The sequence below is a fragment of the Macaca fascicularis genome, chromosome 4 (assembly GCF_037993035.2).
Source record: "Macaca fascicularis isolate 582-1 chromosome 4, T2T-MFA8v1.1".
Taxonomy (NCBI): domain Eukaryota; kingdom Metazoa; phylum Chordata; class Mammalia; order Primates; family Cercopithecidae; genus Macaca; species Macaca fascicularis.
This window is the reverse complement of record NC_088378.1, coordinates 47686573-47700354: the sequence shown is the minus strand read 5'-3', so window position 1 is coordinate 47700354 and position 13782 is coordinate 47686573. Positions and strand designations below refer to the sequence as shown.

Genomic DNA, 13782 nt, shown 5'->3' with positions numbered 1-13782 from the left:
GTAGAGGTTGTGTTTTCTGTTCCCATTTGCTGCAATGTATGTTTACCAAAGGCTGTTTGAGTTTGTGACTGTAGTGGGTCAAATAGTGTTCCCCATTAATTTATGTCCACCTGGAACCTCAGAATGTATTCTCACTTGGAAATCATGTCTTTGCAGATGTAATAGGTAAGTATTGAGATAAGCTCATATTGGATATGGGTAGGTTCTAAATCCAATGACAGTATCCTTATAAATGACAGAAAAGGACACAGAGACAGAAAAAGGCCATGTGACAACTAGGCAGAGATTGGAGAGGAAGCATGGCCCTGCTGACACCTTGATTTTGGATTTCTAGCCACCAGAAGTGTGAGAATAAATTTCTCGTTTTAAGCCACTTACGGAGTGGTAATTTGTTACAGCAGCTCTAGGAAACTAATAGTTACCAAATAAATTGATTATGCCAGGTGAACTTTTTTTTTTTTTTTTTTTTTTTGGTATAACAAGACTTTTCAACTTTATTATGGTAAGAAAGTGATACATATTCAGTAGAAACTGTACTTTGAGTACCATACTACCATTCTGTTTTTCACTTTCAGTACAGTCTACAGTAAATTAGATGAAATAATCAACACTTAAATATAAAATAGGCATTGTATTAGATGATTTTGCCCAACTGTAGATTGATGTAAATCTGAGCATGTTTAACATAGACTAGGCTAAGTGATGATGTTCAGCAGTTTAGGTGTATTAAATGCATCTCCAACTTATAATATTTTCAAGTTATGTTGAGTTAATCAGGATGTAGCCCCATCATAAGTCGAGGAGCATCTGCACTTACTTCTCCCTTATTTAGAAACCATGTCTGTATTTTTCTCCTGTTTCCAGGCCCCTTGTCTTGGTGTTCATGGAGGATGTCTCCCCTTCCACTAGCTTATTAGGTGTTGGCCAGGTGAACTTTTTATGATGATTTTAAGAGCCAATGATCCAAGTGTGAAGAGTTGTAGTTTCCGTGAAAGCCAAGTTAAATACTTTGGAAAGACTAGATAAAAGTTTGTTGACTTTAAAAATTAATAATAATAATAATAATAATAATAAGCTATTGGTTAAGTGTGGGCAAAACTGTTCTAAAAGATTGGGGGGAAATATAGTAAAAATCTTCAAGAATTCTGCATCTCTGGTTCACACCTATGACGTTACATGTAGTTTGTACAAGAAAGATAATTAGATTACAAGCTCCAGTTTGTAATCCCAGCTACTTGAGAGGCTGAGGTGGGAAGATCCTTGAGGCCAGGAATTTAAGAAAGATAATTAGAGAACATCTATCAGCAGACCTATATGGGAAAGCAGCTATGCTGTAACACACTATGTCACCAACAGCCCAACTGAGTAGACCTACACTAAAAAGTTAGAAAAAACCTGGATCCTATAGTAAATAAGTGATAAATATAGAACATTTAAAGTTAAAATGTCTATAGATGTATTTTTTATGACATCCTGATCTACCTAACTTTTTAGATTAACTAAACTAAAGGTTTCTGATGAGAGGGCTCCTGCTATACTATTAGAAAGCAGATATGTACTATCTAAGACCAATTAACTTTATTTTTATATTTATTCATTTTTTTGAGACAGAGTCTCACTCTGTCACCCAGGCTGGAGTGCAGTGACATGATCTCAGCTCACTGCAACCTCTGCCTCCCAGGTTCAAGTGATTCTCCTGCCTCGGCCTCCCAAGTAGCTTTACATACATGTGGTTTTTACCTTGTCGTCTCTTCCACTGCCACAATTATACAGATGCGTATGATTCCAGGAGATAATTTTCAGCTGATCAAATTTGTATCTTACAAGGCCACACCTGTTTAGTCTCAAATTTTTCCTGGATGAAATCCTGGGTTAATTTTATTGGAAGAGATGCGTGCCCATTACACACACATTCCCTAATTTCCCAAAATGCTATTTTTCATTTACCCTATTAAAAATGAGAATATCATATTTTGTCAAATTTTGGAAAGAAGCATGTTCCCTCCTCTCCACCTCCACTTTTTTTTTTTTTTTTTTTTTTTTCCAGACACGGTCTCACTCTGTCACCCAGGCTAGAGTGCAGTGGTGCAATCATAGCTCACTGCAGCCTTGACTTACTGGGCTCAAGTGATTCTCTCACCTCATCACTGCAAATAGCTGGGACTATGGGCACATGCCACTGTGCCTAATTTTTTTGTAGACAGAGGATTTTACCACATTGCCCAGGCTGGACAATTATCTTTTTTTTTTTTTTAAGTTTTCAATATTTTGCTCGAGATTTTTTTTTTTTTTAAGTTAATTACAGCATTTGAAGAAGAGGATCTAATTCCACACAAAATGGAAGACTCTAAAATGTATCCATTAAACTGCTAAAAAATAAATAAGAGTGGTGAGAATACCACATAAGCCCAATTTAGATTCTGAGTGCTGTCACCTGTGATTACAATTATACAGACTCTTCCAAGCTTATAGCTGGAGCTCCTGGAAGCTATTTTATACTCTGACGCAAGGACAAAAAAAAACACAACTCAGGAAGGAATTAAGTCCTGAATTATTGGTTTCATCACATTCACCCTCTCTACCCCAAAACTGCACAAAAGAAACAGTGACCACACCCTGTAGATCTTTTTGTGTAAAAGAGGTAATGAAGAACTGGGATGGGAACAAGTCATGAAGATCTGTCTTACAAAGGTCCCTTTCAGGTAAGTTTGTACACACCATCACGCAACGAGCCTCTCATCAATTATGGTTAGGAAACCAGGTTCAATTCTCAGGAAATCCCAATTTCATTCATTTACTCAATATGAATTTACAAGGTGCCTATATATTATCAGCTTCCACTTGCAGCCATTTCTAGATAAAAAAGAAACCTGGCATCTCTACAGGGGCCACCAAGTTCCCCAAATCTACCACCGAAAGGACCTTTTTGGAACTGGGTTTCTTCTGTACCTCTGAAAGGGTAACACCTTAAAGCTGAATCATCTTTAACTTGGAGGTCCAACATGACATTTAGCAATACTTGCAACCCAGACATACATTAAAAGATACACTAAATTCTGAAGGCAGCTATGCTGCAAAATGATTTAAACAATTCTACAGCATTCATTTATGCTTGAAATTCCAGTCCTAGACCAAGTTTGTGGCCACCAGCATAGATGTTCTTGCCACCCAGGAGAGCTGGCAGTGTCAGTTTGATACCTGGCTTTAGGCTTTGAGTGTATCCTAAACCTATCAGGCTGGAGTTGTTCACTTTAGTGGAGAAGTGGGCTTTAGGGTCGATCTGATACTTGGCTGCTATTCCGAAGTGAGTGTTACTGTTTCCTGCTGTCCCAGAGAAACTGACAGCAGTCTCCAACTTCTTGCTCACCTTCTGGTAATTGGACCTGCCAAACTGTCCTGTCATTCACATTAGTGTGAAGCTAGAATTCAGTCTTGTGGCCAACCGCAAAGTTGCTCTGCGTCACTCAGGACTTCGTGGTCTCAAAATTCACCTGGTAGCCGGCCAGCCAACCCTCATAACCCAGCACTTACAGCGCCTCGGACTGAAGGCCCAGCAACGTCCAAATCCATGTCGCAGCCCAGGTTAATGTGCTCCCGCTTGTATCCTGTCTTGATTTTAGCATTTTCCCCCCAGTGTTAGGGGAGAAGGATGAATGGAGGGTCAGCTTCAGTCCACATGTTAACTGATCTCCCATAGTAATCTCGGTGCCTAGAGTGTTGTCAGTGTTCCATTTCCTTGTAAATGTCAGGCCATATTCGCTCTATCTGTACATGGTTTCCAGACTGCCTGTCACATTGGTGGTCTAAGTGTTGGCTGAGCCTGAGCTTGTAAATTCCAATCCATTCTAAGATTTTGTTTTCAAATCAGGTTTTATTAAGCCAAATCCATATCCCTTGGTGAAGACATGCTTGGCAGATTTGCCGAGATTAGCATATGTGAGTGGCACAGCCATCTTCTGCTCAGAGACAATGCCAGTGGGCTCAGAGGTCTATGTTGAGGGCTATGGCTCCGCTACCTATTTTTAAAAACATTCTAGACACAAACTCCCTAGCAGTCAGCTCCAGGCCTAGCCGGCCTTAGAAGAGACCTCATAATTTATTTTCTACCTTCTACTGTTCAGCTACATGTTATATTGGAGGAACATAAAACAATGTTACTGAAAATATATGTCAACATACTAATGATATATAATGATTTATTTACTTTTGCCCTAATTACCCTTCTAAATGAAGAATTACAGATGTATTACTAGAGACAATGAATTATTTCTTCTCCAGAAAGTAAAGCTATTTGCTTTTTACTAAATGAACAAGTTAACAACAACAAAAAAGCACCAAGTACATGACCAATTAAAATGAAACTTAAACTAGCATGCTCTCTCTTCCGAAATAATAACAAAAATGCTATGGGATAAGTAAATTAATAGCTGAAAAATATTAACTCAACAAAATAATATTTTACTAAAATAGTTTATTGCAGTAAGATTTTCACTGTATTCAAAATCAATACAAAGTTAAGTTTTTAAAATTATATAAGTACATACAAATGATTAAAACTATGTAATTAGGTGAGTAAACAGCATCAACACAATTTTAGCCTCTAAATCAATATGTAACTTTCTAAGTCTTGCTAATAAAACCTTAAAAAATATAGTGAAGAAATAGCAAAGGAAAAATAGTTCATCATAGTTGTTGAAATTTACTACTTCCATAAGAATAAAAAAGTCCTCCATCAAGGTATATTTGAAACAAATAATTTATTATTTTGAAGGGTAGCTAGAGAAAAGTCAGATTCACTTCTGTTTACAGCGGTCTAGGGAACATTATAATTAAACAGCATATTTTCCCAAAATTCACATATTCTAGACCTATGTCTCCAACAGATATTTTTCCTCAGTATTAATATGGCAAAGTACACTGAATTTCATATTCATATATATATATGTATATAAAATATCTACATTGATTTTTAGTCAGTTTGGAACGAATGTCCATGTGTAACAAATCATTAACAATTCTGATATTTGCACACGTGTACATATATGTGCCCACAAAAACTGGTCTGTTGATGAATCTAAAAAAATATATTAAGATGCCAAATAAATTGATTTCATTATGAAATGAAGACTTTTATTAAGAATATATTTTATCAGACATTTTGATAACAAACTGTTACTCTAAGTATAGTTGATTTACCCAGTGTATTTTAAAAAGTAAACGAATCCCCACTGTAGTTTTTCTTGAAGGAAAAATCATTTCTCCAGTTGCTGAGGGGTACTAAAAGCTTCATACACATTAGCAGCAAAGTCTTTCACTTGCTCCATTGTCAACAGATCCTAGCAAAGATGATAATGTAACATTATAGTTTGCAAAAAGTATACAAAATTTGAATTAATTTCTGCAATCAAGGGATGAATTCAGTTCTAAGTTTTGTGGTAAAGGCCAAGAGGCAAACCATTTAAGAAAATGAGTAGTTTTTCTTATAATAAATTCTAGAAGATAGTTATTATTTAGGTTCTTATATGAGGGATGATGGTATTATAAGCGTTCAAGTGTGACTTTGAGGGACAAAAACCCCAAATAGTCTTCAAATGAATTTTTGTGTATGTCAAGTGCTAGATAAGTATCTGTTGAATAAATAACTATAGGAGTAAAGGTACTTTTGCTGGAAGCTGACACAACATGGTTAAGGGCATATTACTTTCTAGAAGATCTAACATATGGTATGAATATAGGTAGCAAGTGCATATTTTACATATACACACATACATGAACCACACATACACTATAGTGTAAGGGTTCTTAACACCCCAAGGGATTTGCGAATGTAAAGATAAGAAAAAACTACATCTTCATTTTTATTAACTTCTAACCAAAATCTGGTATCTCTTTCAATTATGAATGTAGGCAACAAACTGTGATGATATTAGCAGGTTGTATGACTTTGTCTTCAATAGAAATCACAGGCAGTTTCATGTCATATGACAGTTGTGGAAGTTATCAGAACTCTCATTATATCTTCGTATTTAATGCATGAATAAAGAAGCAATACTGCTATATCATAAACTTAATTTTAAAAGAAATTTTGAAAACTATATATAATTGGTTTCCTTTAATTATGTATTTTACTGTATGCACTTATACATATTGTTCTGAGAAGGGGTCCATAGACTTCACCAGCCTGTGAAAGGGTCCATGACAGAAAAGGTTGAGAGCCTCTGAAATGTGAAGGAAACCTGGCCCTAGTGATCTCTGTTTCTTAAGTATCAGAAAATCCAAGTGAGGTTTAGACATGTCCTAATCTCAATCAATTCATGGTTAAATTATCTCGTCAGAGAATTTGATGTTTTTTTTTTTTTTTTTTTTTTTTTGAGACGGAGTCTGGCTCTGTAGCCCAGGCTGGAGTGCAGTGGCCGGATCTCAGCTCACTGCAAGCTCCGCCTCCCGGGTTCACGCCATTCTCCGGCCTCAGCCTCCCGAGTAGCTGGGACTACAGGCGCCCGCCACCTCGCCCGGCTATTTTTTTGTATTTCTTAGTAGAGACGGGGTTTCACCGTGTTAGCCAGGATGGTCTCGATCTCCTGACCTCGTGATCCGCCCATCTCGGCCTCCCAAAGTGCTGGGATTACAGGCTTGAGCCACCGCGCCCGGCCAATTTGATGTTATTTAGTTTCAAGTATTCAGTCTAGGTGTTCAATGAAACAGGTTTAGATCAATGTTTCTCAAACCAGAATTTACAGACATGCTTTCAGGGGCCCAAGAATTTGAGGGGAAATTTTGTGTTTTGATTTCTGTGAAAATGTAAAGAAAACTCAAGCACGCTCTTGATTATTGAGAGGATAAAACATATAACCTACTGTTGTTCCTGATTTTAGGGCATGTTTATATTTACGCTCTTATTGGCTTTAAGTAACATTACTTTAACTGTCTTGTGCTAATGAGAAAAGAACAGAGGCAGAAAATCTTTCAAATGAAGGCCAAATCATGTACAAATACATGATACAAATGAAGCTTTCAGAATAGTTACAGTAGATTAAAAAAAATAATAATAATAATAGCAAGTCAGCTTTAGAAAATGCAGGCTGAATGCTCAACAGCATGAACAGCAGCAGACAGGTCCACATTCACTTTGGCACAACAAATTATTAACAGTAGCCATCAGCCATATGATAGAACAATCTACTTATTTTTCGTAATTTAGATTATACTTGATAATAAAACTGCTTTGGTTTCGAGTTATGAAAAAACTCTAATCTTTTTTTTTTTTTTTTTTTTTGAGACGGAGTCTCGCTCTGTTGCCCAGGCTGGAGTGCAGTGGCGCGATCTCGGCTCACTGCAAGCTCCGCCTCCCGGGTTCCCGCCATTCTCCTGCCTCAGCCTCCCAAGTAGCTGGGACTACAGGCGCTGCCACCAGCCCGGCTAGTTTTTTGTATTTTTAGTAGAGACGGTGTTTCACTGTGTTAGCCAGGATGGGCTCGATCTCCTGACCTCGTGATCCACCCGCCTCGGCCTCCCAAAGTGCTGGGATTACAGGCGTGAGCCACCGCGCCCGGCCGAAAAAACTCTAATCTTAAGGATCTTATCGAGTTTTTAATTTATACACTAAAAATGATTTAAACACTGGAGGACTGTGGTATATCTGGGTACATTGTATGTGAAGTGTATGGACAAGTCTCAGAAACACTACCATTGTAGTGCAAAAGCAGCCATAAACAACACATAAACCAATGGGCATGCTGTCACCCAACAAAACTTACAAAAGCTGGTGCTTGGCTGGATTTGGCTCATAGGTCATAGTTAGTTTATATCAGCTTTATAATAAAGACTTCAATCTGTTCAAATACTGTATCCTGATGCAGCTTCCAGGATGTTTTCAGTAGTCTGAGATAAAAATTATGTATCACAGGGTTGGTTCACATTATAAAAGCTCTTTCCTCATGTTAATCTGAAAGCAATCTGAAATAATTTATCTCCTGCTTATGTTATTTGAAAGCTATTTGAAAATAATTTGAAAAAACACTTTTCTCGATTGTTTTCTGATTCTCCCATTCCCTACCTTTACGAACTACCATCCTAGTATCTTCTACCACAGGGGTCAGCAAAGTACAGCCTGTGGGCCAAATCCACTGCTGCCTGTTTTTGTATATAAAGTTGTGTTGAAACAGCCACACTCTTTTGTTCATGTATGTTTCTGACTGCTTTCACACTGCTAGAGCAGATATGAATAGTTTCTGTAGAGAATGTATGTTGCATAAAGTATGTACTATCTGGCCCTGTACAGTTTGCCAACCCCTGTTCTACAGCATTCCCACAATAGGCTCTCCTACACACCATTGTAGTTGAAGTAATAGCAGTAATTTGAAAGGATTAATTTTATGTAAATTAACATTCTAATCAAGGCAAAGAAAGGCTTTACAAAAAGATAAGTGGAAATAGTAGAGCACACGTTAAGAAGACCACTTGGTATTTTAACTCATATAGTCTAAAAAATTAAACTATAATTGTTATAGCCTTGTCAATCAATGGTCTAGTATATACATTTAATATACATCCAGTTACACTAAAAATCTTTACTAAACATTAGTATCAATGGTGTTTTTACTGTACTGAAACATTTGTTTTTATTATCAATTATATCGATTTTAATTAAAGTGTACTGCATAAAATTTAAGCATTAAGGTTGATGATGCTTTATGCTTGGCTGTCATTTCCACTTATCTGTCAAAATGAACAGCCTACTGGCCAAGTCAGGGACTTCTCCAGAAGAGGACAAAGGTAAAGGTAAAGTTTAAATGCCCCAAGTTATGACCTTTTTCTCACATTGATATAGATGTGAAGCTTAAAATTCAGTAAAATGAGATCAGTCTTATTCACTATTTCTTCTGCAACATGAGTGCCCAGCTCTTATGGGTGAGAAAGAGAACAGTGCGTGTGAAGGACAGGCTGATGACACCACAGTGAAAGGAGGAAACAAACTCTTAGTCTCAGTGCTCTCCACATTATCAAGAGTAAAAAGTCTACAGAGAGGATACACTAAACTATCTGAGACAAGTTACACTAAGAAGACGTCAGCTTTATTCTTAGGCCATAGGGTCTCTTCTCATTGTACATTATTGAAGCAGTTTGCAATTGGTATTGCAAACAATTTTTTTAACTTATAACACAGTTTTCAAGTTTGCACATGACTCAGAAATTCAAAGTTATTTTGTTTATAATATCTGTCTGACTCAATGAATTAGTGAATTACTCAATGCATTCCAAATGGAAATGAAGAAAGACGACGGACTTATAGGTAGTCTGATAAAACATCTAAATGACCCACTGTTTATGGAACTTTTAGTGAGCATATTATTGATGCACTATTAACAGTTACATTTTATTAATCACTAAAATGACTTACTTCTCCAAAAATTTTTTTAGTTTTCCTCAAAATGTGTAGAATGGGATCCTTGATCTGCCTCAAGGCTCAATCTTCTTATTAGCACAACTTAATGCAAAACATTCATGCTATATACATTCAACTGACCACTATAATATACCTGGTCTAAAATGTAGTACCACAGTGTTGGACTACAACACGGAGAAAGATACTCCAAACTTACACATTTGCTATAATCCATTATTACTCTCATGGGACACTCTACCACACTCTACATGTAGTTCCAAGTTCTGTGTTTTTTTGAAAAAACATCTCAGCAGAGAATGTAAGTTTATCTTAGACACACATGACCACCACCCATGAATACAATTTGCTTTTAATAACACTCCCAAGCTTTCTCCTTACCTGAACAAAATGACTAGGTGTTTCACTGCAAACTGAATGGATCTGTCCGTTTACTATTGGAATTATCTTAGCTAAAGGCAGGCTGACACTGGAAAGACTGAAAAATCATCACAGTAATGATTACTTTCTGAAATGACCTCATAGGACTTTAACATCTTAATTATAAAAGTAATACATAGCCATTGAAGAATATTTTTGGAAATCTATTAAAAAGGAAAAAAACCCCACAATTCTATCGCTTAGAAATAACAACTCTAATTGACATCATGACCAATGTCTTCTGGCTTTTTTTTTGCACATCTTTGTTTTGTTGTGTCTACCAAAAACCTCTAACCTCCTAAGCATACTGTTTTTGCAGTTTTATTGTTATGAGTATTTTCCATCTTATTAAAAGTTCTAAAGTGTTTGTCTGATTGTTTTTTAATGACTATACAGTAATCTGTCCTCTAGCTGTGACAATTTATATCATGAGCTCCCTAGAGTTGGGTATTTCAGTTTTTGCCTAAATTTTCTTAATCTAAATAACTTTTTGTATAAACATGAAATCACTGGGTCAAAGGGTATGACTGTATCTGCTCCATTATGCCTTCTTTCAACATCCAACATTATCCTTTTCTTTAATCTTTCTACATCTGATAGGTGAAAATGGTATCTTACAGGTTAAATATGCATTTCTCTTAATTACTAACAATGCTGGGTATTTCCCCCCCTATTCCAGTGAACCACACCATTATCTATCCAGCTCTAGAAGCAGAAAATATGGGCATTATCCCTGGCACTTCTTTCTCTTGTCTATATCCAATCAGATATTCTAAAGATTTCTCAAAAGAAATCTTTTAATGATCTTAAAATCTTTTGAAAATCCTTGTCACTTCTTTCTCTTGCCTATATCCAAATAAAGAAGTGCCAAGAATTCTTCCCATTGCCAAACAGATTCCAAGCTGAGCAATTATCTCTTGCCTGGACTACAGCAACAACTTTTTAACTTGTTAGAGCACAACATTTGTTGGATGCATAAATGAATACATGTATGTATCACTGTATGTATGTGATATAATGACTTAAACAACAGGACTCATTTTTGTGTTGGGCTTGTATATTTAGTCTTATTAAATATGACATCTCATACATTTCAACCTAGGGCTGCACTAGAAATTTCCTGTTAAATATCATGCAAGTGCCGAAGCTAGGGTGTACAACCAGTGTGCTATGCTGAGATTTGAGGCAATGCTTAAAAAAGAATAATGGATGTGGGAAGATTTATGTATTCCTGAGGGAAGCAGGCATTATTTTTTTCATGGTACCTTTGTAGCATTTCTCAAAATCTATCATGATTTTGATTACTTGATTGCTCTGTCTCTCCCTCACTATCATGGAAGCTCCATGAGGTTACATACCATGTCTATCTTATGTACTGTATTGTCCCAGCACATAGTAAAGGGTCTTGTGTACAGTGGACATCCAATACATACTTGTTGAATTGATTAATAAGTCTTCATTCATCCACTGCTGTGTCTTGCCCCAATCCCTGTTTCCCCAATTCCTTCTCCACAAAGCAGTCAAAGAAATCATACAATGTAAATTCCATTACATCACTTTCCTGCTCAAAACTCTCCAGCGGCCTTCCAGTGTTGTCAGATGACAGCCATATCTGTATATGCTGCGTTTTCCAGCTTTGTCTGACACCACTCTTCTTCTAGTTCTAGAAGTGTTCAGCTACCACCCCAGCCTCTTTACAGGTCTTAAAACGTACTTAGGTGGCTTCAAAATCTTTGCCGTGTGGCTTCTGCCCAGAATGTCAACTGCCCCACTGCTGTCTAGGGTCATATTTAATCGCTTCCAATCTTAGTTCTCAGTTCAAATTATTTCCTCAGGAAAACTGCTTGACTGTCCACTTTTGTTTAAATTTTTCTATTATATGTTCAGTGTTCTTCTCCTTTATAACACTTCTCATACTTTATACGATTATATTTACTATTTCCCCAACTAGACTGTAAGATCCATGGGAACACAAACCTAATACAGTGCCTGATTCATAGCATGTGTTCAATAAATCTTAGATTAACAAATTGGCCATTTCCATCTGCTCTTTTGTGAATTATCTGTGCCTTTGATGCACATTTTCTACGAAAGAAAATTTGTCTTTCCTTAGGTGTTTGCTCCCTTAATTGATGTGCAAAAGTTCTGCATATAACGTCATTACACTCACGTATTATATACATATATATACACACACACAGAGCAAACATTTCCTCCTATATATTATTTGCATTTAATATTGATGAAAAGCTTATAAAAGCTTGTTTGATCTATAAGTTTTAAAAATTACACAGTCAAACCTATCCTTATTTCATATAAAGTTCCTTACTTTCATTCTTAGAAATACCTTCTCCGTCTTGAGGTCACATAAAGATTCACCTGTGTTCGATCAGTTCATTTGATTTTACTTAGTATATTTAAAGGTTTAAACCTCCTGAATTTTATTAGTCATTGTAAAATGACTAATTGTTATTTGTCTTACTAACGTACATTTTGCCCACAATCATTACTAACATCCTACATATTTTAGGGCTACTTCTGGATTGTATATTCTATTTCACTGACTTACCTATTATTTTATGAGTAACATTAATAATTATACCTGATATTATATATTATACAGGAAAAGCATATTCATTGCTCTTCTTTTCCAGTAATTGTTTAAACATTCTCACTCCATTATTCCTCCAGATTGCCTTTATTATCATTTGTCAGGTTTAAGATGAAAAAAATCAACCATCCTCTAATCTCCAATAGAATTTTGATAATATTTTGATTATAGATTAATTTTGGAAGGCTAATTTTACACTTTTTAGTTGATTCTCTTGGGTTTCTAAGTATAAAGTCTGTCACCTTCATGTAACAATAGCATTTTCTTCTCCCTTTTCAAAGTTGGTATCATTTTTAAAGATAGCATGAGTTTAACTTAGAAAACCAACAGTCAACTAACAGTTTATTAAAATGGTAAGAACACTCAGTAAATTGTCTATTTTCCTTCTTTTTTCACTATCCAACAGTAAAAGTTACCTATTTTCGAGATATAAGTATAGAAAAAAATCAGTTGCTTTCCTTAATTGGATCTCAACATTGGTCTTCTCCTAGCCTTACTCCATTAGATAGAATAATAGAATGACGCTGAATAATCTGTCAATAGTGACCATCTTTATACTGTTTTTGAACTTAATGGAAATCATTCTAGTTTTACTGTTAAGTATATTAGCTTTTGATTTCAAATACTCTTTTTTATTTTTTACTTTTAAGAGACAGGGTCTTGTTCTGTCACTCAGACTGGAGTACAGTGGCATGATCATAGCTCACTGTGGCCTTGAACTCCGGGGCTCAAGCAATCCTCTTGATGGTTTTTAAAATTTTTGTAGAGAGGGCATCTTGCTATGTTCCACAGGCTGGTCTTGAACTCCTAGCCTCAAGCAATCTTCCTGCCTTGGCCTCCAAAAGCATCGGGATTACAGATGTGAGCTATCACACCTGACTCAAATATTATTTTATTACATAAAAATGTATTTTTTATTTCTAGTAAGAGGTTTTATTCATAATAAATGTTGTTTTACTGAATGTCTTTTCAGCAACACTGAAGATAATGTTTTTTATCTTATTAGCTTATTAATGTTATGGATTACCAAAACAGCTTTTCTAGTTTTAACTCTCCTTACATTCTTAAACCTTAATTAATCATAGTGTTGGAGAATAATTAAAATTAAAAATCTAAAAATCTATCTCAGATAGACATTATTGAACACCTGGCTTTACCACTTGACCTGAAGTAATTTAATTTTTCTGTGTCTTAGTCTCCTCACCTGGAAAATGAAGAATACTAGCACGTATTTCCTAGGATTATTGTAAGAATTCAATGAGATATATTCTGAAAAATACCTATCATCAAACTAGCACATGGAAAAAGTATTAGCTGCCATTATTATTGTAATATACCTCTGGTATAT

The 13782-nt window shown here is 35.8% G+C and overlaps 1 protein-coding gene and 1 pseudogene across 6 annotated transcripts in view; both read right to left on the bottom strand.

Annotated features, from left to right (window-relative positions):
- The window catches only part of PEX3 (peroxisomal biogenesis factor 3), a 59922-nt gene that overhangs the window by 16350 nt on the left and 29790 nt on the right, over positions 1-13782 (bottom strand). For 2 of the 6 annotated variants that reach the window (XR_012433502.1, XM_005552006.4), the window contains 2 exons: positions 9785-9881; positions 4457-5336 (listed from right to left, as the gene is read on the bottom strand). The exons of 2 other annotated variants lie outside the window; for them this stretch is intronic. Coding sequence is in view for 3 of the 4 variants with exons in the window: in XM_005552006.4 (XP_005552063.1) it covers positions 5253-5336; positions 9785-9881 (181 nt within the window). In the remaining variant the exon portion in view is untranslated. Of the gene's footprint in view, positions 1-4456; positions 5337-9784; positions 9882-13782 lie in introns of those variants that run through there. 2 more of the 6 variants (XM_045390362.2, XM_074037170.1) reach the window with 1 other exon arrangement.
- Positions 2979-3702, bottom strand: LOC107129426 (non-selective voltage-gated ion channel VDAC1 pseudogene; annotated as a pseudogene).